This window comes from Phyllostomus hastatus, unplaced genomic scaffold, assembly GCF_019186645.2.
Source record: "Phyllostomus hastatus isolate PE091 unplaced genomic scaffold, TTU_PhHast_1.1 phas_contig_36, whole genome shotgun sequence".
Taxonomy (NCBI): Eukaryota; Metazoa; Chordata; class Mammalia; order Chiroptera; family Phyllostomidae; genus Phyllostomus; species Phyllostomus hastatus.
The window spans coordinates 6290863-6314254 of NW_025333862.1; the positions used below are offsets into that span (position 1 = coordinate 6290863).

General features: G+C 47.6%; 1 protein-coding gene across 2 annotated transcripts; it reads right to left on the minus strand.

Annotated features, from left to right (window-relative positions):
* Window positions 1-355: 355 nt before the first annotated feature.
* EIF2D (eukaryotic translation initiation factor 2D) lies at window positions 356-17727 on the minus strand. Of its 2 annotated transcripts, XM_045841444.1 has the most exons (15): window positions 17487-17727; window positions 16389-16579; window positions 15225-15308; window positions 14619-14709; window positions 11824-11931; window positions 9924-10180; window positions 9352-9469; window positions 7667-7712; window positions 7150-7253; window positions 6879-7028; window positions 6416-6505; window positions 5610-5705; window positions 4462-4582; window positions 2059-2233; window positions 356-558 (listed from the first exon to the last, which is right to left on the minus strand). In XM_045841444.1, exons 1-15 carry the CDS (start codon window positions 17540-17542, stop codon window positions 488-490), a joined length of 1758 nt encoding a protein of 585 aa, XP_045697400.1. In that variant the 5' UTR covers window positions 17543-17727; the 3' UTR covers window positions 356-487. The 2 variants fall into 2 exon arrangements, with proteins under 2 accessions (XP_045697400.1, XP_045697401.1); XM_045841445.1 differs by lacking the exon at window positions 17487-17727 and having other exon boundaries at window positions 16448-16580.
* Window positions 17728-23392: the final 5665 nt, after the last annotated feature.

Consider the following 23392-nt stretch of genomic DNA (forward strand, 5'->3'; position numbering starts at 1 on the left):
CCAATCCTTGCAGCTTCTGCCTTGACGGACGACAGCAGCTGGGTTCTGCTCTCTGTGTGAATAACCCTTTAGAGAGGGGAAGGATCTATTTGGGGGCTAGAAGGGTGACCAGGTAGTAGGAACCGATGAGCAAGAGGCTGGGGACTGCTGGCAGAGGGACTCTGAAATCACAGGAAGCCCCGCTGCCTGAGCGCTGGGTGGGCTGTCGGGCCCTGAAGGCCGGGGAGGAGCTAAAACCGCTGACGCACGGGAATGAAGGAGGCGTGCGGCAACAGCCTCTTCCGTTGATTTAAAGTGGCTCTGACTCGAACATTTAGTACATTTTAGCTAAGTGGAGGAAATGAAGGAAATCAGATTTAGATTAGAATAGAAATTTATTTTGGTAAAGAATTATATATTTCTTATTTGCAAAAGCTGAAAATGCTCCTATAAATGACCAGCCCAGAGCTTCGACTTCCACAAACTTGAATGAACGAACGAGAGTCCGTCACTTCTTCTTGGCAGGTTTGGGGGCCTTTTCCAGGCCTTGGACGTGTTTTCGAGGAAGCTGATACTCTTCTGCAACCCACAAAGCAGAAACCCATCAGTGGGGCTCGAGCTCCCCCATCCTGCCCTCCCACGGCTCCCATGCTGTGGCGCAGTGCCTCTCCTTGGCCCTGACCCCATGGGCTCCCGACCCACACAGCTGCCTCCTGGCCCTCCCCCGCCCCCCTTGTGTGCTCATTCCTGTTGTCAGCCTCTGTTCAAACAACGCCCACCACGGGGTCTGCTCTGCTACTACCAGCTCAAACTCAACTCCTACGGGAAGCCTCCTGGGATGAAGTGTTTCTTCTTATACTTCAAAACTGACGTGTGCATTTCAGTAATGTTCACACTGATAGCTACTTGCTAGGTGTAGTTCAGGCATTTAGAACTTTCTCGTGAGAACATGTGTGTCTCTGTTCAGTCATATGTTCGTCTCTTTTCCTCTGTATTTTTTCTCAGCACCTCATACACAGCTCTTCACTTAGAAAGGCTGAATTCTCCAAGTTAGCTGCTGGGTACTGCCTTAGATCACAAAATCAATTTGCTTACTGAGCATTTTCTATATGCCAGGCCCTGAGCATGAAAGAAAAAAAAAAGGATGAAAAAGGCAAGGTCTCTGACTGAAGATGCTCAGCAGGAAGTTCAGACATTAGAAAAAATTAGCCAAGTTGCAGACACTAACCAGAAATACAATCACAATTGGAAAGTGCTACATTAGCAATTTTTCAAGTGCTAATTTTAGGAAAGAGAAAAAAATGGGGCATGCACTGAGACAGGCTTCCCGTGACCCCAAAGCTGGCCAATGAGCCTTCAGGGTCAGGCAGACTTGGGCTGCGGGAGGAAGAGGAGGTGAGCACCCAAGCATGGATGCATTCGTGTGTCTGGGCAACAGGCGGAGTCCAGCATGGCCCAGGCCTGGCAGGGCATGTAGGGGTTGCCAAAGAGCATGATGGGGTTGGTTGGGCTGAGAGGGTCTAGTTTCTGACCTTAGGAGTTCATTCTGAAGGCACTGACGAGGTATAAAAAGTTTTTTAGAAGAGAGTGATATAAACGCATGTGTTTTAGAAAGCTGACTTAGGCAGAGGCGTGGAAAATGGCTTGAACTGAGGACCCAGGGTTGGTCAAAAGCACTTAGGCTCTGCATTCTGACCAATCAACGTCCAGAGCCCAGCTGCAGCACCAGATAGTTGATTATCTCAGTTTACTCATCTACAGTGCTGCAGCATCACTATGATTAAGAGAAATATACCTGCAAAAAGCCCAGCAAATGCCGAGTGCAGTTTGGGTGCTCAACAAATGTTTATAAAAAGAGAAGGACCAGAAAGAAAGGTTCTCTAATAGGATGATGGAAGAAGCATTGAACTTGGGGTCAAAGGATCCACCTGTTCAAACATTAGCTCCACCTCTCATTGGCTGGTAAAAGCTATGTGGGATATACATACAGGGGTGTTATGAGAACCAGAGTGAGTGAGTTGGTGGGAAGATTTTCACCATTCAGATCAATGGCTCTGCTTCTTCAGAGGGGATGCTCACCCAGCAACAGCCGGCCGACGTGGTGGACTTGGTTTCCCTGGATCTGGACCTGCAGGCTGTCCCTGGCCCCAGGGGCAGGGGTGACTGTAGTGCTAGCCTGGCATCGCTGTTGCAGGACGGCAGCCACTGCACATGGGTCCAGACCATAGGCCTCCAAATTCCGGACCACGGTCACCTGAGGGGACAAAAGCCGGATGGTGGGAGCAGACCAGGTGCCCTCCCTCCCAAAGGCCTTCTAGAGCCTCAGCAGCCTCATCACCCCCGTGTCCATCATCCCTACCAGCACGGTGTCTTTTCACCCAGATAACTTATTTTTGTACTTGTAAATAGATTCTTTCCAGCCCGGCTACTATATGTGTTATACAGGGTCCAGCACAAATAAGCCCTTGTTTTATTACAAAATCATGAGCATGGGATTCTGTAAACAGAACAATATCACACTCAGGCACACCATATGACATTTTAGATGAAATGTTCATATAAAGCTATAAACTAATGTATTTTTGGACTAGAAGACACACTTTCCTCCCCCCCAAATTTGGGTGCACCCAAAAGAAGGCGCATCTTATAGTCTGAATGTAGCTTTACATTTACTTTGGGGAAATATGTTACTTATGTTATTAAATATTTTACCACATTTTTTGCTTCAAAAATTTTTTTCCCATTTTCATCTAAAACCTAGGTGCATCTTATGATCTGAAAAATACAATATTACACCTATATTATTACCCTACCGACCACACCTAAGCAGGCCTTACTGCTGCTGGACCCTATATATTTAGTGGGATAAATATTCTCTATCCCACATATAACATATACCTTTTTAAAAAGTGTTTTTATAATGGAGAATTTAAAACATAAAGAACAGCAGAACAGTATAGTGAGCTCCCATGTGCCCACCACCAGTTCCAACAGTTATCGAATCATAGCCGACCTTGACTCATCTACACCCACCCCCTATTCTCACGTTGCTTTAAAGCAAATCCTCCTAGACATCACATCATTCCACCCACAGATATTTCAGGATGCATCTCCAAAACATAGTTACTTTTAAAAACATTAACTATGAAACCATCACACCTAAAGGTAAATAAATGATAGTTCTTAATACCAAGTATCTCATCAGCAACACCTGCATTTTTCTGTTTCATCAACTTCCCAAATGACAAGTAGGTAACTTTGAGATGAAAAAGAACACTTTTTAAAAGTCACAGTTCTCCCCATTTCTTTAACAAGTTCTTTCTCATTCACGACTGGTGAAGCACGTTTCTATCAGGAGTGGGTCGGGGAGGGCTGCTTTCAGTAAAGACCACAAAAGCCCCAAATAACCTACATGGGCCCAAGGGTTCCAGCCCTAGAGAGTCGCAGAACCAGTGAGACGCCGGGAGTCACATCTGTGCCCACCCGACAGATGCACGAAATCCCAGCAAGCAGCTGTCGGATCACTGCTTGCAGACCTCCAGAAAATAACTCCATTTAGAAAGCACCAGTTTTAATTTTGGATAATTCTAATTAATATAAAAGTGAGTGTTTAAATAAGCTAATATATATATAAATTGCTCAGTCCAGAGTCTAGCACATAAATTACAAACTCGAGAAACAGTGGCTGTTCCTACTTACTATCACGGTTATTACTGGTCCTCACTTACGGGATGCTCACAGGCCAAACACTATGCCAAGTGCTTCACCCATGCACACTCCTTCGCCGACCCTCACAGCGCCTTACAAGGAAGGCACTGTTCCCATCTTTATACACAAGGACACTCAGGCCACAAGACATTCAGTGACTTGCTCAAGGCCAAGCAGTGAGGCAAATGCCACGTCTGAACCCACATCTCTAACCCCAAAGCCCATGCTCATCACCACGCACCACTAGAAAGTTCTCTATTTGACCCAAGTCTGTCTTCCTGGGACTTCCACCCAGTCATCCTATTGCTGTCTTCTCAAGGCACACTGAACAGGTGCACTCCTTTTCCCGCAGACCGCTTTCCATGTGAGGACAGGTTCCCTAAGGCCTTGTGTGGCCAAACTAAGCACAGTCAGTTCCTTTAGCAATTCTGCACAAGCTGTTTTCACTGAGCAAGGCCCAGGAGGTAATCGAATGAAGAAGAGGTGAACGCCTGCAACATAGCTCTAAAAAAAAATAAAATAAAATTTATATGAACCTTTGGAACCAGGTTCAGGCCAGTTTCCTGGCACGGAACCCTAGAGGGCAGTGAGTGAGGAGTCAGCCCTACCTGTTTTATACGGGGCCCAGCCCAGTCACACAAACATGGGTGTTTTATAAATCACCTCTGAGGGGTTCAGGGCCAATCTGAAAACCTCCAACCACATCAGAGAGACCAGAACTTAGCAGGAACATGAAATCACCATCTTCAAACTTTGTGTCTTTGTTTACATTACCTTTTTGTTAGAAGCTCTCTGTGCTAGGGTGATGTCCACTGGGCAGATTTTGCCTTTCTTCACAATGGGCTCTTGTCCGGGAAAGGCCACCTGATAGGCAGGCTGCAGTTTTTCCAAACACCTGGAACGGCGTCAGTGAGCTGCAGACTGATAAAGCACCAGGAGCCCTTTCCTCACACCCCTCCCCCAGCAGGCAGCGGCTCGCCCGAGGCTGCACAGGAGAAGCATTCAAATCACCTAGGGAGCTGCACCCAGACCAGTCACCGCAGAAACTGACCAGGCAGACACACATTTTAAAGCTTCCCAGGTGCGGCCAAAGTCGAGACCCACTGCAGTCTTCAGGGAAAGGCACATCAGTGCCTCGAACCCCCGGAAACCGTCCACTGGCCTGGCCTTTGGAGAATTCGCCCAGGTTTCTTGAAGGAGTTTGCCACCTGTCTCAAAACCCCACCTCACCTGGCCTGAGAAAGTGCCAGGTCACATTTCTGACCTGCTGCAATAATGCACCTATTATAGAATGCCTTTCCCAAGTTTCTGCCTTTTATCTAATCACAGTTTCTTTTGCTGTCATATATGGATTTTGACAAATTTCTTCTATCAAGGGCCAGACAGTAAATATTTTAGGCTTTAAGGGCCATGCGGTGTCTGTTGCAACCACTCAACCCTGCCTTTGTAGCCCGAAAGCAGCCACAGACAGTATATAAATAAGTGGGCGTGGCTGTGTCCCAGTAACACCTTATTTACAAAACAGGTAACAGACCAGATCTGACCCACGGTGCTAAGTTTGCAAACTCCTGATATAAATTATTTTCAGCCTCGGTTCTATGGAAAAGAGTATAGGAACCTTTCCTTTGAAGACTTCAAGACAATTCCCCCTCAGCTTTCTTTTTGTTTCTAAATCTTTATGAAATTCTTATTTTTAATTAGTGTTCTTTCTCTTTCTCCCTCTCAACTTCCCCTACTTTGTGTTGCCTTGTGTAGTTCCAAAGACCCTCCGCATCAGAATCACCCTGTGTTTATGCAGACTGACACGGTAAGAATTACGGGGGAAAGTCAGAGACTGAGACAGTGACGATTCCAAAGTCCAGTGTGACAGACACTCAGGGCAGGGGCCGGAACACTGGAGAGGGGCCACCGATGCCCGCTACCTGGTCAGAAGACTGTCCCACGGAAGCTTCAGGACCGTGTGCTGCTCACTCTTCTCTAAGACACAGTCACTCAGGATGGGATCCAGTTTCACGAGACTGCAGGACAAAAACAGGCTGTTAGTGAAGAAATCCTAGCCTTGCCCCTTCTGACCCAAAGGCCAGCTCGGGATTCACCTTTGATCATAACACCCCTTGTAGTCCTTCAGCAGCATTAGAACCCAAACGGTGCCCCAGTCGTGAAGCAATGCACCTGTGCGTGGAGGTACCAGTGTGCCTTCCTAAGACGAGGGAGAAGCAGGTGGTGGAGGGGGAAGTGGGATGGGAAAATTCAGAGACCAGGATTCTTGGTTCAGTTCTGCTACTAACCATGATGAGGCCAGTACAATGTTTTGATCATAAGGATGTCTTTTGAAAGTAAAAATTAAAATTATGGAATGCTCTTCATTTAGTAGTTTACCTTCTATATCCAGGAACTGAGAAAAGAGAAGAGAGCTAAAAGCTATGATGACCGTGGCAAAGTCTTTAACGTTTGCATTTTAGCAAACTCCTCACAATGAGCACCCGCATCTGAACATCAGTAGTGGACAGACATGAGGTCACACCTGCTCCGTCTACAGCCAATGATGGCAGCACATGTGGAGCGGAACACCCCAGACGGTAACTCCAGGGGTCTACGGCCCATGGTTTGGAAGCCCTGCTCTTGATTATTTCTACTTGCCCCTCCATCCAGACATCCTCCGCAGACCGTCTGAGTCCACGAAAGATGAGTGCTAACAATGCAGACAGTCTCCTCTCAACCCACTCACTTCTTGTTGTCTGCGTCCACCAGGTCGTTTTTCTTGGCGTAGTTAATGACGATCATTCGGACCTCACTGCCCTCGAGAACACTCCCCTTCCTAGGTGAGAAGGGACTGGGGTTAGTTCGTGGTGGCCCAGGAGACAACCTGCAAACACCAGGACTTGTTCCCTGCTCAGCAGGGTGCTTTCCCCAGCTTCTTGACTTATTTTCTTCCCTTTTCTTGACGACTGAGGTAGTAAGCTGGACCATGTAAACTGTAAAGAATAATTACAGGTAGAAAAAAGAGAGGCCTACTCTCTCATTCATTTAGTCCAGAGACACTTTCTGGGAAGGAGGCTTGAGCTGGATCTGGGAGGAAGGGAGGTCAGGGCAGAGGAGGTGCTGCCAGTCACAGAACACTACGCAGGTGGAGAGGAACTACAGGCCAGAGTACCAAGCGGGCAGAGAAGGGCTGCTCTCCAAAAACTCACTTGTGGCCAGACTCCTGGAAGAGCAGGGTCATGCTGGCTGGGACACAGTAGAGGGGTTTTATATCTGGAGGGTGATAGGGCTGTTCCCTGCCACCCTCCTGGACAGTCTGGGAGGTCGGGGAGGGCTCAGGTATGACGAAAGATGTGATCCTAAAACCCAGCAGAAGGAAAGAAAAAACACATTTTATGCTAGTGTCTCGGCAAGTCCCAGTTCACGGCCCAGGTGCCCTGGGGCCAGCTGAGCTACGGTGGCCAGGCCCCCTGCACTCACCTCGGGTGTTTCCAGTCCACAGCCACAATGCTCTCCACCCCTTTGCTCAGCTCCTTCACCTGTATAATCTGCTCCTGCTGCATTTGCTGCAGGAACTTAGAGAGCTAAGGGAGAGAGGGCCAGTGGTAGGGGACTTCATCACACACACTGAGCACCTAGGATGCGCCAGACACCGAGCTAGGCAGGTCCTGGGGAAGGGCGTGGGGCACTCCCTGCCCTCATCAAAGAAACTGGGAGGCCCCCACCCAGAGGCTCAAGGGGTGAGAAGCTCCTAGAAACTAAGTGGTGAAGCCTTTCTGAGCTCTGATCAGACATAAAGGCTCAAGAGGAGAGAGGGAATGGGTGCCCACCTGCCTCAGCCCAGGGAGAGCTTTCTCCCTGACCCCCAGAATACCTGGAATCGAAAGGCTCAATTCCAGCCTGAGCGCTGGAGAAAGGGCTTCCCCAGTGTGCGCCCAGCTCACGTCACGTGTGCCCCCACACAACTCTGTGGGTACATACAGAAGGTGCCGCTTACCTTTTTGTAGCTTGACTTCTTTATGTCCAGTTGCCGTCCTTCAGGGCTGATGGCAGATGGAAAGGCAAGTTAGGCTATGAAGCCGCAGTGTGGGACCTGCCTGACACTGAGAGGAGGCATTTTCCTCCAGCCCCCCCAACCGATTTGGGAGGAAACCGCTATTCCAGAGCTCTCTGCAGGGGGACAGGGGTCTCCCAGGCGGGGATGTAGACTTTAGGATACTCTAGAGCACAGGTGGCAAACACAAGGCCCATGGGCTGAATCCAGCTCTCCACCTCGTTTTATCAGGCCGGGCACCTTGTCTCTACCCGGCGGCAACACCAAGCTCCTTGCCCCTAGTTAAGGAGCAGTTACATTTACACAGTCCTAACATTACATTTGCCCCTTTGAAGGCAACCGCAAGGCTGATGTGGCCCCCGGTGAAATGAGTTTGACACCCCTGGGCTACATCACTGCTGTCCCATAGGTCCCTCCAAAAAGGTATTCAATCCAGCAGCCACTAGCCACGTGTGGCTATTAAGCACTTGAAATGTGACTAATGTGACTAAGGAACCACATTTTATATTTCATTTAATTTTAATTAATGTAAATTTAAACAGGCACACGTGGCTAGTGGCTGTGGTACTGGATGCAGCTTTAGATGCCTCTCAGACTGGACAGCCTCCCGTGGCCTCAGAAGTCCCACCTCCAGGGGGAGCTGGTTCCGGCCCTGGGGCTGCTGGTTCTCAGGAGAGCAGCACTCGCTCCTGCTCCCCACCACTTACGTCTTCCCTGAACGTGAGCAGCACAGCAGCAGCGGGCCCCCCAGGGCGCCCTCCAGCCGCCACCCAGGGGAAGAAGGGCTATCTAGAGCACGCCCCAGGGTCCCTGAGCTCCGTGCCACCCGACGAGGTCGGACAGATGACCAAGTGCCTGCCACACACACCAGACCTCCCATTTGTCTAGGGTGCCTCACAAAAGCTCACATGTAAGTAGGAGGGAATTACAGTAAAACCACTTTTTACAAAACAGAACAAAAAAAAAGTTCAGTCTCAGGTAAAAATCAATAAGCAAACCTCCTGACGTGATATTTATTAAGTGCTTGCTAAATGCCAGGCTACTTAATCTTGACAGCAATCTGGCAGGTGCTCGAAGCGAGGGCTGGGAGAAGCCCAGAGGGGAGCACGCCTGCTCCAGTGCCCGGGGAGCTGGCGTCTGGACCCAGAGGCTCCATCTTCCGAGCTCAGTCCTGCCCACAGGGGCTGCTCCCTCTCCCGGCGGCTCGTGTTTGGGGCAGGGATGAGGGTTCACACTGATTCTGCCCCCTGACACAACCTCCCCTGGCCCACCTACTTTTCAGAAGAGCGAGGGGTTGCAAGTTCCAGAAGCAGCCTCCTGGCAGGGGCTGCTCCGGACTCCTCCTGGACAGGACGTGCGGCCCGATTCGTGACAGGCGACCCAGAAGCAACACAGCAGAGGCAGTGCTCTGAGAGTCTGGGGGGCTTTAACCTTTATTTCCTTCACATCCTTTCATTGGCTACATTTTTAAAACGCAGGACCTACTTTGCTGGGCACATCAACCCTCTACTCCACTCCTTCCACAGCGTGTCCCTCGACCAGTGCCCCCACCTGCCCTGTCCTGTCCCACCGCCAAGAAGCAGGACGGAGACCCGCGAGGCTGCCTTCCCACACCATGCCTTCCGTACCAGCAGGAGAACACGTGGCTGCCGAGGAAAGTGCTGGTAAGTAAAGGGAGGTCAGCCTTTGTGACTCGGCATTTCAAAGCATGCAAGAAGCATCGCTGTAACAGCTCATCCATTTGCTCTGCAGGAAAAGACGAGAACCACACCCTTCCTGGGGGCATAGGATGCCCGGTGCTCCCTGCCCAGCTCCACACCCCCACCCTTTTCCCATGAGGGAACCCGTTCCTAGGTCCCAAAGGTCCCAGACCCTCTGGAGCACAGAGCCTTTAAAGAAGGTTGACCCCAGAGAAGGGGACAAGCACAAAGTCCCACCCAGCCAGGGGCCAATGGTTCTCTGACAGAAGGAAACTTCACGGGCTCTGCAGCTGGAACAGTCCTAAGCCCAGGGCAGACAGACACCCAGGGAAACGAGACTCCCGGGTGAGATGTCAAAAGGCTGCTGCACCACCCTCACCACAAATAAGGATGGGCCCGCCCTCTCCCAGAGCTTTGGTGTCGCTCTAGCCCAGAGGACAGTGTAGTGCTTCAGCCTCCTACACGGAGAGGAGGTGGCCCTTCCACTCCCAGCGCTGTACCTTGAAGGGTCTTGCTGTCTGTGGGGTCAGGGTTCAGGCCTCCCACGCTCGGGTCTTCTGAGGCTCCTGGCAGGGTTTTCTCCCCACACGTCTGCTGATTCTCCCCACTCTCCTCTTCCCCTCCCTCCAGAGCCAGGTGCCTCATATCTTCCTGCAGGGCGGGGTCTTCCGGGACAGACCCCTTCTCTTCACTGAGATCTGGGTGATCCAGGGCCAGTGGGGCAATGACAGGTGGAGGGGACTTGTCTCCAGAGCGCCTGGAAAAATCTCATGTCAGAAACACCAAGAAGCAACCATAGCACTTTCCAACCTGGGTCAAGGGGTCAGCCAAGAGTTCAAAGAGTAAGAGCCATAGAGGCAGGAGAGGGCAGAGAACCTGGGCTCGCATCTCAACTCTATTTCCAGTTCTGAGCCCAGAAAATTCGCATGCCTGAGTTTCCTCATCTCTGAAATGGGGAGTAACTCTTAACCCTTCCCTATCTCAAAGGATGATAGCATTATTAATAGACATCTGGGGACAGAGCAAGACTAAAGAAAAAGTACTTAAAGAGAAACCACCAAAAGTACTCCATTGTTATGAGTTAAAAATAAAAATATTTTGTGTAACAAAATTAAGACTGCAAATGCATCTGTCAGACCAGTTTGGGGAAATACGAACACCCAAGGCTCACAGGCTGCAACAAACTGCAAACACCTGGACCGCTCAAGGACGGCAAAGCCCCTAGCTCTGTGTCAAGTCAGAATGCAATCCCACCTGCCCCGTGGGGTTACAGCGGTTTTACAGCACTATGCCTTAGGGAGAGAGGCAGAAGAGCAGTGCCACGGAGCAGAGCATGGAAAGTGGTAAAAGGACAAAGCCTGGTCTTGTCCAAGGTTATGTACATCAAACAAAGTATACCTAATAGCTGCAGCAAGGCTTATTAGCATGGTAACTAGTGAGGCCAGGGTGTATGTTTAAGCTAAGCTATTCAATAACATAAATATTTTTAAAAGGTGGGGGGAGTGGGGGCTGAGGCAGCAGCTGATAACACCATGTAGACAGCATGCCCTTGACTGCCGTTGCTCAGACGGCTAGAAAACAAGGTGCCAGGAGGACGACAGTAAGCGGCTCTGTCTGCTGGCCACAGGCTGATGACTTGTGCCCCAGCAATGCAGGGCTTGCCCAATACTTGCAAAATGAGTACCTCCAAAGGGGGGCTGAAAATGTCAGAATGAGTCTATCTGCACCGGAAGGCCACAACACTTGGCCAAAAGACCAGGTATACTGCTTTCTAGAGAAAGCACTATTTACTGCTTTGGTAAAATGACAAGAAAATAACCAGAGAGCAAACTGGTGTGTGGCTCCAGAAAGCAACTGTCGCAGGAGAAAGTGTAGCTTCCCCCCGGAGAGGAGATCTGGGACGCAATATCTGAACAACATGATGCAATCACTGCCCCGTGCCCGAGGGTCTTCTCTGCTTAGACTGGGATTCAGGAGGGGACTTTCTGAGCACTCGTCAAGGGGCCAAAAAACGCTTAAGTGCACATGGCAGATAAGGCCCCACTGACCACAGCTGTGAATGCAAATACTATCCCTGTATTAACAGGCAGAGTAGCTACCCTAAGGCCTTCTTCCAGGCCTAGCATTCTGCAACCCACCTAGAAAATAATCCAAGTCCTCTGTAATTTTTCTTCTGTGAGCAGGCAAAAAAAACCAAAAAACAAAAAACAAAAACAAAACACCAAAAAACAAAAAAAACTCCTGCACCTATTTCTTCACATTTAACAAGGAAATTATTGTCTGGGGTCAGCAACTTGCCTCAGGACACAGCAGTGACCAACACCCTCACTCCTGCATGCTGGCCCCATGCCCTGCCCACCCGCACAGCTCCCTGTGAAGCAGCAAAAACACTGAACCCACCACAAGTGGTCCTGGTACGTGTGCAGCACGGCGAAGCCCCTTCCCTTCAGGCCCGAGGCCAGCATCTCCGGTGTGGACATGGCGGCAACTCCGACGGCAACGGGGGCTCTGAGGAGGAGGAGGCCAGGGACATGGTCGGGGAGAGTCTTCCAGGACAGCACCTGTCAGAACCCCTCTCCACACATGTGATGGGAACACCACAGTTGCCAATTTGAAGTGTCCACTAGATTCACAAAACTAAACTCAGTCCAGTCTCAATTCCCTTCAGATTACCTAGAGATATGACTGTCAAGAATCCCTTGACCAACTATTCCCTCTCTTATAAGTAACTCCTCTTCTGACGATGTCACTTTGTGTTTTATCCCTATTATGAAATAAACCCAGGCAGGACATGATAACCCATGGCAGGATATCTTTCATTTCAAAAATATAAGTTACTTCCTCTACCTTCGAGAAGACACAGCCACCCGACACTGAAGTTCAGAAGGGAGGCCATTCACGTGCCCTGAGTTAGGCCAAGGGACGTCACAGGGAAGGGAAAGGAGAGAAACAGTGGCGCCAACCGTCCCTTCAGAGTTGGCTCTTTGTAACAGGACTTGCTCTGTGTAACTATCTAAGAACAGGGTGTGTCCAGAATGTCAAAAACACCCAGTTATAGGAAAGACAAAAACTTCCAAAGCCCAAACGGGAAATCTCTGTCATCCCAGGGAGTAACCCTGGGATGACACACTCACTGCCTGTGTGCACACCCACTGCCTGTGTGCATCGGTGACGGCTGGGTAACAGTGGGGGAAGGTCACCGAGGCCCCAGGGAGATTCAAGAAGGTGTTCCCAACACCTAAACTTAAAAACATGTTTGCCAACTTGGTAGCTGTACCTCCTGTGCCATAGGTCAATTACTGTCACAGAAACTCTGAATCTGGTTTCTTTCCCAGCTCCTAAGAGAAGGGCATCATTTTCTTCCACCCTTGGGTCAATGCCTTGAAACTTCAGTCTCAAACACAGCTTGTAGTTTCAACAAATTTCTTTGTACCCTTATCTCCCGCCACAAACCACCCCCTTGCTTCATCCCCATATGAATTCTAAAGGTCAACTGAGCAGGCTAAATACACATTTATGAGTTTTCTCCTATCTTCAACAGAATACTAGAGGGAAAAACAATGATATCACCATTCTTTTCAACCGCAAGTTTTGCTACAGGTAAACAAAGAAGGAAACATTTCTAGGTGCTTGGTTCCAAAGGTTTAAGGTAAATTGGAGAATGTCAATAGCAAAAATAAGATCTTTCAACACTGACCCCCCCCCATGCCTATGATCGCTCTCTCTCTTTCTCAAAGAAGCAATGAATAAAATGATGAGATGTCATTTTTCACACAGGGCGACACAAATGAAAAGGACCCAGCACACCCAGTATTGGTGAGAATGCAGGGAAATCACATCCCACAGATGGGAGTGAAAACTAATACAGCTTTTTCGTAGGGCAACAGTATTTACTTTAAAAAATATATTGGTGCTGGTATTCCTAGAGGCATCAGTAAGATGATGTTTTGATAGAGACAATTAGGGACACCGGAATGTCCACTAGGAGAGGACCTCTTCCATCACCACAGAACAGGTAAAAAGATTCAGTATATCTGAGCTTGCTGACATGGAAAGTGCCCACACTATCTTAACAGAAAAACAATATAGATAAAGTATAATTCTGTTTTGTTTGTATACTTAAACCCTAAATCATACATTTTACATACACTGAAGAAGGTTGGTAAAGGTATGAATCAAAATGATGATGGTTACTTCTAGGAGAAAAGGATTGTGAGATAAGAGGGGTTTTAATTTTTCAGAATTGTTCATATTATTACTTCCTACATTATCAATATTTTTTTTTTTTTAAGATTTTATTTACTTATTTTTAGAGAGGGGGAAGGGAAGAAGAAAGGGAGAGAAACATCATGTGATTGCCTCTCGCACGCCCCCTACTGGGGACCTAGCCCACAACCCAGGAGTGTTCCCTGACTGGGAATTGAACCAACGACCCCTTGGTTTGCAGGCCTGCACTCAATTCACTGAACCACACCAGCCAGGGCTATTACCCATATTTTTAAAAAGCAGTGTGGCAATGGCTGCACAACACTGTAAGTATACTAAAGAGCACTGAATAGTACATTTGAAACAGGTTAATTTTATAGTATGTAAAGTATATCTCGATAAAGCTATTGAAATAACTAAAAGATGAAGATGATGATGTGGATGATGGGGGAAAAGTATCAAGCTCATGAAAGACAAGGAAAGACCAAGAAAATGTCACAGGCAGGAGACCAAGAAGACATGACAACTAAATGCATTGTGGTATTCTGGAATGAATCTCTGAAGAGGAAAAAAAAAAGACATTAGTGGAACAACTGGAATAAAGTTTGCAACTGTGTTAATGGTATTGTACCAGTGTTAATTCCCTGGTTTTGATAACTATGGTTATACAAAATGTTATCATTACAGCAAGCTGGGTATATAGGAACTCTGTACTATCTTTGCAACTCTTCTGTAAATAAAAAAGAAGAAGGAGAAGGAAGAAGGAAGAAGGAAGAAGGAGAAGAGGAGGAGGAGCAGCAAATATACTTGGCCCAGATGTGTGGACAACCCACACATCTATTTCGCTGAGACGTTCTTCTTCTTCCAGAAGAATCTGTTTTTTTACTCTTAATCCTTTATCCATATGATTTAGAAAGTTGTCATTCCTTAACCCCTCCCCAGTTTTACTTAAATTTTTGCCCCAAAGGCACAGCTGGCCAGCACAGTACCTGTTTCCCATCAAGACAATGGCACAGAGGTCACCCTTCTGTACCTGAGGCAGACCAGCAGGGGGCACCACTAGTCCTGGCAGCATCAAATCTGCAGCAAAAAAAAGCATTGAAATTTATGTTCTGCCTCCATCTAATTTCACGTTTTACTTCATCATTCATTTACTCACTCAATAAACGTTAATGTAATTATCAACTACATTATTTATAATGAAAATTTAAAATGGCAACTTGAGTAGCAGATCTTTTCCCACTGTGGCAGGGGGTAGGGGGGAGGGTGGGGTGCTAGTGGTCATATCAAAGCACCAAGCTGGGGGTCCAACTGCACAATCTCTTATCCTGGTTTCCTAAGTTCAGCTTGTTGATTTACAGTATAGCCCTCGGCAGTTCCGAGGTACTTTCACATCGCTTATCTTACTTAAGCCTTACAAACGGTCAGAGAGGTCCAGAGGGCTCATGGGAGCAGCCAAGTGAGAGACATAACACACGGGGATAAACTCCATTTTTCAAACATATGAATTCAATGAACAGGTACATTTCTTAAAGTAGCCGGCCCTTCCTAAGTGGGTTTCAAGCAGTAGCCAGAATACAGGAAAATCCTCTTACCTGCTCCCCCCACCAGTTTCTCGAGGACCAGAGGCCATGTTGTAAACGTTGGCAGAAGATCAGGATAAGACCACAGCGCGTACACTGTCCAAAAAGAGACCCAGGAAACATTAAAGGCCAAAGAGTCAATCCCCTGGAGCAGTGGCAAAGCCAGAAACTAAGGTTGATTTCATTAGGATGCAGAAAAGAAACTCAACTCAAAGCCAGTGAGAAGGCTGGGAGGGGAGAGCCACAGAGAATTCATTCTTAAAGAAGACAGACTTAGGAAACTGGATGTCACTTGGGTCTGGAGGCACCTGTTGTTACACCGGGACTGCAGCAGCAGATGGCCACAGGGGATAAAAGTGGGGACACAGACCCACTGAGGATTCCCTTCATCACCTCGGAAGTAAGTAACCTAAGAACAGGGTACCACCCTATAAGAAATTCTGAAACTTTCCCATGTTTATTATTTTTATTCTGTTTCTGTAGTATTGACAATAATACTCTAGATCAGAAAGGCCTATGTTTGTACAGCAGCAAAGGGAGGCCGAGGGGAGTGGCCTAAGGATTGCACTGCACTGTACTTTTCCAGTCAAACTTGGAGAAAGAAAGCCCCAAGTGACAAAGCAGGAGTCTGCAGCTATGGGAAACAGAAAAAGAACACTGGGTCTCTGAGACCTGTGACAAAGAGAGAAAGCAAAGAATCCTGAGCACCAGGCAGAGCCTAAGACCCCCTGAGTGGTATCTTGACTGAAGTACATCCCTAAGCCAGTGCAGTACGTAGTTTAATTAATTCAGCTTCTTTCCGATAACAGTATCTCTTTGGTACGTTAAGAAAATCCTGCTAGTGATAGTTTTCAGAAACATTCATACCCTGAAATTCCACTGTTTTCAAGACCTCTGTTGATCAACCTACTATAAACTATTATTCCTTCATCTCAGAATTTCCCTTGGCAATCACCCTTTTTCTGCGTCAGCTCCTTTTTTCCCTCGCTCCTATAGTAGTTTCTGCTCTTGAAAGACTCAATTCTAGGGATACTAGGTCCAAAAAGATCGTTAGGGATGGTATAGGGAGATTTTCAACTTGTTTGCATTAAGGAAGAGAGGATACTGGAAGAAATAAGGAGAAACAGATATTAGGCAAGGACTACAGTAACGGCCATCTCCATCCTACTGCCATACCTGTCGGATATAGATTTTTCTCCAGTTCAAATAGGATGGGATTACCACCACTCACGTACACAGTCACTGCATCCCCTCTGTGAGCATACAACTTCACAACGTTGAGCTCTTCCTTTCCAGGTACTAACTGAGAGACCCCATCGGTTCCAAGAGTGGGGAAGGCAGCCGCCACATCAGCCCGAAGCTTTCTCCTGCACAAATCACACCAATACCTGGTATGAATGCTGTCTGCATGGATTGAATAAATATTGAGGAAACACTATAAAATCATGGGGGCCAAGGAAAGACTGTCTGATTTAGAATGCCCTATTGTAGCACACCCTTCTGAAAAATCCTGTTCTGTTTCTCATCCAATGTCTTACCTATTTTCACTTTCTGTGTTCCTGGGCAAGTCTTTCCATTTTACAGAGAAAGAGCAAAACTGAGACCCAGTGAGCATCCCAAGTTAGCCTGACACTGGACACTCAACCCTGCCTTCCTGACTCCGTGCCTAACCCTAGACCCAGTCTTTTCTCATATATGCTTGGCAAATCTGGTGGCTTATGATTAAATAACTATACCAGAGCCCAAAGAGTAACTACAGAACACTGGTTCCAAAATTGGAAACGTGACATTTGCATTTGCAGCACTGTCTGAACAGATATAGTTCTTACCACATGTGCCTTATCCTCTTCCACCTCACTCTCCATCTGTCTCTCCTGCCAGAAGTAATCACTGACACTTTTTCTTGTATGCTTGTAGTTCCCTGTGCCCCATCTGATCTTTCCCAAGGGACTCGCAGCTCTTTGGAGGCCAGGGACTCGTATTCCTGCATTTTTGCATCCTCCACGCCTTAAATAGACTGCATTGTACGTTTTCTTTTAAACTCACTAGAATATCCAAAACGCACCCTGAGAGATATGTCAGGCCTCCCCTCCATTTTCACCTCCAAAGTGTGTCTAACCCACCCTTGCCCTGGGGTCCCTTCCCCGAGTACAGCCCTCGGCCTCCACCCCAGGACGGCTGACCCAGCCCAAAGAGGGCTGTGCTGTGGGCTGACCGGCTCGAAGAAATAGCTGGGTGCCCTTGTGGGCGGAGCAGGCCCTTTCTCTCCCTCACCTGTCCGACCCCTTGATGGCCGTGTTGGACTTGACCCGAAAAGCCTTGGCAAACATGTCTGCTGGAATGGCCTGAGGAAGGAAAGTAGAGCAGAGAAGCCAGGGGCTGTCAGGAAAACGAGAACGCGGCGCCTCGCCAACCTAGAGCCCTGGGGGCAGCCATGCTGGGGCCCGGCTGGAAAAAGAGCCCGGCTGGAAACCTGCGCCGCGTTGCAACACGAATGTTGCCGCTGCGGAGACCGCGGCCACCCCTAGTGGCAGGGCTGGGAACAGAGGCAGAGCCGGGAGAAGCCAGAGGAAGGCGGGGCGGACTCCTGAATGCCCCTCCCCCCATGCAGCCCCCACCGCCCGGTTCTGCGCAGGCGCAAGCGGCTGGAGCCTCAGCGCCGGTAGAGACCTGCCCCAGCCAGCAGCGACTGCATTTATTTCCCTTCTATCAGCGTGAAAGCGTGCTGAGTCCTGCCAGTTACCGTTCCGTTCAATTTAGTTCAGTTCGGCAAAATTGATTGAACTCTTGTTTTAGTAAACTTGCAGGCCTCTTGAATGTTTTCCTTAAGGGTTTTTGTTTATTAAATCTTTACATTTTATTACACACTAAAGGTCTCAGCTAGGATTTTCTCCAAGATTTTCTGCTCCCTGTTTTTTAATTTACATGAGGTGATAACAACAACAACAGGGAATCCACTCTCGTCCCAGATTTGCCCCTCGTGAGATAAAAAACTACAGACGATTTTTAAATGTCTCATTTAAAGTGTTTTTGGCGATTTGTATGTACCTTTTGGGTTCAGGCATTATTTGGGGCTTTTGTTTCCAAAGTAATTGTGTTACTTAGGAGTTTATTAACTGGAGTTGCTTATTGAAAAACTCTGAGATAATTAGGATCAAATGATGGTTTCGCCTCTACTAGCAATGCGATCGTGCACCAACGGCTTATTCTTCCTGAAACTCTCATATTCTCTGTAGCCTGTGGACACCATGCCCTCCTCATGGGGCTTCCATGAAAAACAACTGAGACAACATGTGTGGGACGTTGCACAGTGCTTTGCAAGTTTCCAATAAATAGTAACTATTAGTAAAAAAAATCAATCTCAGACAGGGATGAGGGTTTGAAAGGGGCAGCTGTGTGCCCTAGAGGCAAAGATTTAAACACCTGGCCACTACTAAATCAAATTTTGCATATGAAAACTTAAGAGCAGAGTGTCTATCCTCCAAGAAAAACATCCTAATTGCTTTATGAGATGATATAGTTGCACAAAGGAGAATTCCCCATTGACCATCCAAAGGTTAGGCCCTCACAGTGTCTGCCCACCACCCTTACTGGAAGGGTCCTTAATACAGCAGAGGGGCCAGCCCCACCTCCGGCTTCCCCTGCACTTCTGACCCACCAGGCCTTTATTCTGAAGCACTGCAGCCACAAGACCAAAGTCTGAAAGCCCTGTCCCCTTGCACTCCAACCGGGCCACACTTGGGGAGCCTGCCTCCAACCCTGAGCAAGTTGCCATACCCCACAATTTTCAAGTCTTCCAGCTGAGGCTCTAGCTATCCAGGAGCAGAGACTAGCTATTTCACTATTCCCTGTCTGAATACCTGATCAGAAAAACCATGAGATAGTAAGTAATTATTGTTTTGAGCTGTTAAGCTTGGGGATGGTTTGTTATGCAGCAATGAACTAATATAGGACCTCAAGCATTTCTCAGTCCCAGCGCGTCCCGAAAGTAGCCAATTTGTTCATGTCACTGTGATAGAAGCAATAGATGTACACAGTCCAACTCTTCTCCCAGGAATCATCCTCCACTAGCTCTTTTGCTTACAATACAAAAATTGAAATTTTGTTTTATTTTTTTCTTTTCTTTTTTTCTTGTTTTAAAGATTTTATTTATTTACTTTCAGAGAGGAAAGGGAGGGAGATAGAGAGAGAGAGAGAAACATCAATGGGTGGTTGCTGTGGGTCATGGCCTGCAACCCAGGCATGTACCCTGACTGGGAATCGAACCTTCGACACTTTGGTTCGCAGCCCGCGCTCAATCCACTGAGCTATGCCAGCCAGGGCTTTTTTTTTTTACTTTTCAATTACAGTTCACATTCAATATTATATTGGTTATTGGTTTCAGTTGTACAGCATAGTAGTTAGACATTTAAATAACTTACGAAGTAGTCGGTAAGTCTAGTACCCACCTGGCACCATACACAGTTATTACAATATTACTGACTGTATTCTGTATTCTGTATTTTACATCCCCACAAAAGTTGAAAATTTAAAAGCCTAAGATGTTTGACTAATGCACAGTTGGAGAGGTCTAGGGAAGGGAGGAGCTTTAATCAGAAAAAGCCTTTGCCAGGAAATCTGTGACTCTGGGGCTTTTTTATGAATGGGGAGGTCCTACTGAAACCACAATATAGAGGGACACAGTAGGTAAAGGTCTACACATCAAGGCCTTGCTCTTACAAAACCAAGCAACGAGCCTAACTCACAGAAGGCAGAGCACCACCACGGCCAGCTTGGCACCGCTCTGTTGCTTGGTCTCCCTGGCCAGGTTGGTGGCCCGTGGAGACTTCCCAGCCAGCCGGCCTCACTTGTCCAGCACCGCTTCAGGGATATGAAGACTTTCTTTGTGAGTATGATGCCCTCCTGTCCTTTCTCTCCTTTGGGGACTGCCCAAACTACATATTCTTCTGGGTTTTTAAAATCCCGTTTCTTCTTCACAGCTTCCTTCAGCTCACACCCCAAAGGCTAATGGGTCTGGAGGATCCCAGGTGAGGCCAGTGGGAGTCCTTGGACACTAGCAATTGGGCGGGAAAAGAAGCTGTCAGAAGTAAAACCTTCCACAGCTCAGAGAGGTAGTTTGTCCCTTGCCTGGGACAGATCTGGAAGGACTGATGTGAGGTGAAGATGGTCTCCACCACCTGTGGCAGCAACCCGTCATTGGAAACTCTCGGGACCTAATGGACTTTTGGAAAACTCTATGAATAAAGGAAACCTGCCTTAAAAGATGGCCAACGCTCCCACAGATCTTTAAGCTCCTGACCTGATTCTGTGGCAGGGTGAAGGGAAAGGCCAAGTGCAAGGGTGCCCGAGGGGCTGGAAGCCCTGAAGTTGGACATGAGTTTCGAGGGAAGGCCAGGCAGGGGACTGGCAGAGTCGAGATGAAAAGTTCTGGGGCTGAGTCGAGGCGCTTCCCAAACCTCAAAGTCAGGATTTCAAATGCCGCCTGAGCCTGAGAGAAATACTCCTTTTTAATTGATGCTCGCTGTATTTTTGGGTCCTGTGATGAAACCTACGTAGAACTGCACAGATCACACAACAGAGGACAAAAATAAAAGAGGCCCAGGGGACGAGCGGGGACAAGTGCTGTGAACATTTTTCTAAATGTCTTCATTCCTCTAGTGTTGTGCTATCTACAGCAAAGCCAAGCCCAGACAGGCTGGCTTTTGTTTAATATTTCCTTTCTAGGGGACTTGAAAGCAAGAGTTTCTAGATTCTGGGACTGAGCAACACCCCTGGAGCATGAGGAGGTTGGAGGATGTAAAGCTCCTAAAGGAGTGGATGTACAGAGTGGGTGAACTGCGGGGAGAGGGCTGGCACACCAGCTTCCTGGCTGCAAGCGTTGGTGACTGCTCCTCTGTTTACAGTGCCGGCTCAGTGACCTCAGCCCAGCCTGGGGTTGGTAGGCCTGGCCAGCAGAGAGCCTGTAAATGTAGGGTTGAGGCAAGAACTGGCACAGCTAGTCAGGTGGCCCCATTTCCCAGCTTCCCTACCCACCTTCCACTCCACTGTCCCCGGGCTCCACATGATTACTGACATGTGACAGCAGACTCTGGAGTGATGCGGCCACAAGCCTAGGGACACAAAGGACCACTGGCAACCTCCAGGAGCTAGAAGAGAGATGTCAACAGACTCTCCCTCGAAGCCTCTGGAAGAAACCAGCCACGCTGACACTTTCCTGACTTCTGGCCTCCTAAACTGAGAGAGAATAAATGTCTGTTGTTTTCAGCCATCCAGTTGTGGCAATCTGTTACAGCAGCCCCAGAAACCTAATACAAGTTAAATAAAAACATGTACTCACAAAAGGTCTGTACACAGTGTTCGCAGGAACTTTAAACACAGTAGCTCCAAAGTTGGAACAGCCCAAACGTTCACTGACAGGCAATTGGATAAACAAATCATGGTCTGTCTACTCAGCAGACTCCTCCTCCTAAAAAGAATGAACTATCGGGGTGGGCTGTGTGGAGGAGGGCAAAGGGGGGAAAACCGGGACAACTGTAACAGAGTAACAATAAAACCATTATTAAAAAGAACCAACGACTGAGATGTGCAACTTGACAGCATCGTGTTGAGAGAAGAAGCCAGAGACTAAAGGGTGCTCGCTGTGCTGCTTGTGTGAAGCTCAAGAACAAACAGCACCAATCTGGGGTGATGTCTCTGGGGCGAGAGAATCAACTGGAAAGGGGCACAAAGGGGCTGCAGAAATAGTTTATATCTTGATTAGGGTGTGTGCTCACAGGGATACCCATTTGTCAAAACTCATCAACATATACATTCAAGACCTGTGCACTTTGGGGGTGTAAAATTTACTCTTAAAAATTAGTGAATAGCCCTGGCCAGTGCAGTTCAGTTGGCTGGAGTGTTGTCCCGTAGCTGAAAGGCTGTGAGTTTGCTTCCGGGTCAGGGCACATGCCTTAGGCTGTGGGTTCAATTGCCTGTCCAGGCCTATCCGGGAGGCAACCGATCCATGTAAAAAAAAATTAGTAAATAAAAAATTCAAAAATTAAAAAAGGATTTAGGGAATAAGATGATATGCATTTGAGTGTGTGTGAGAGTTTGTGTTTTGGAGAGAAGGTGGGAGGGGGGAGTTACCTGGGGTGATTTTGTAAGACCAGATTTCAAGTCTAATTCAAAGTATTTCAGATGAAGATTTTATTCTCCCAGCTTCCCTACCCACCTTCCACTGCACTGTCCCCGGGCTCCACATGATTACTGACATGTGACAGCAGACTCTGGAGTGATGCGGCCACAAGCCTAGGGACACAAAGGACCACTGGCAACCTCCAGGAGCTAGAAGAGAGACGTCAACAGACTTTCCCTGGAAACCTAGGGTTTCCAGGTTTAACAAACAAAAATACAAAGTACCCAGCTAAATTTGAATTTCCAAGGAAAAATGAGTACTTTTTTTTGGCATCGATGTGTCTCAAATTTTACACAGGACATACTAACGCCCCATGTACAGTATGGTCCCATAGTGAAATACATTGGTGACCTGGGAAGTGCAGTGCAGGGAAGGCAGGTGGAGCCAGAGAAGAAACTGTTTAGGAAAAGTGGGTAGAAACTGCTAAATTCCTGTAGTAGGTATACATTTGATGACTGTGAGCCAAGAAGATTGACCCTTAGTGACTGAAAAACAAAGGAGAGGATGTGGAGAAAAGGGAACCCTAGTGCACTGTTGGTGAGAATGTAGATGGTGCAGCCACTGTGGAAGACAGTATGGAGTTTCCTCACAAAATTAAAAATGGACTGTCTTTTGATCCAATGATTCCACTTCTGGGACTATATTCTAAGAACCCCAAAACACCAGTTTGAAAGAATATATGCACCCCTATGTTCATAGCACCGTTACTTATAATAACCGAGATCTGGAAACAGCTTGAGTGCCCATCAGTAGGTGAGTGGGCAAAAAAAGCTGTGGAACATTTACACAGTGGAATGATGCTCAGGGGTAAATAAAATAAAATAAAATAAAATAAACTCTTACCTTTTAAGATGGCATGGATGAACCTGGAGAACATTATGCTAAGTGAAATAAGCCAGTCTGTGAAAGATAAATACCATTAATGTCACTTTTATGTGGAATCTAATGAACAAAATTAACTAATGAGCAAAATAGAGAACCAGAGGCATAGAAACATGGAACA

Coding starts and splice junctions, on each gene's coding strand:
- EIF2D (XM_045841444.1), bottom strand. CDS start 17,542: ATGTTTGCCAAGGCTTTTCGGGTCAAGTCCAACACGGCCATCAAGGGG. Junction 7,254..7,666: donor AGAAGTCAAGCTACAAAAAG/GTAAGCGGCACC, acceptor TCTCTCCCTTAG/CTCTCTAAGTTCCTGCAGCA. Junction 559..2,058: donor CGTCGGCCGGCTGTTGCTGG/GTGAGCATCCCC, acceptor TGTGGGTTGCAG/AAGAGTATCAGCTTCCTCGA.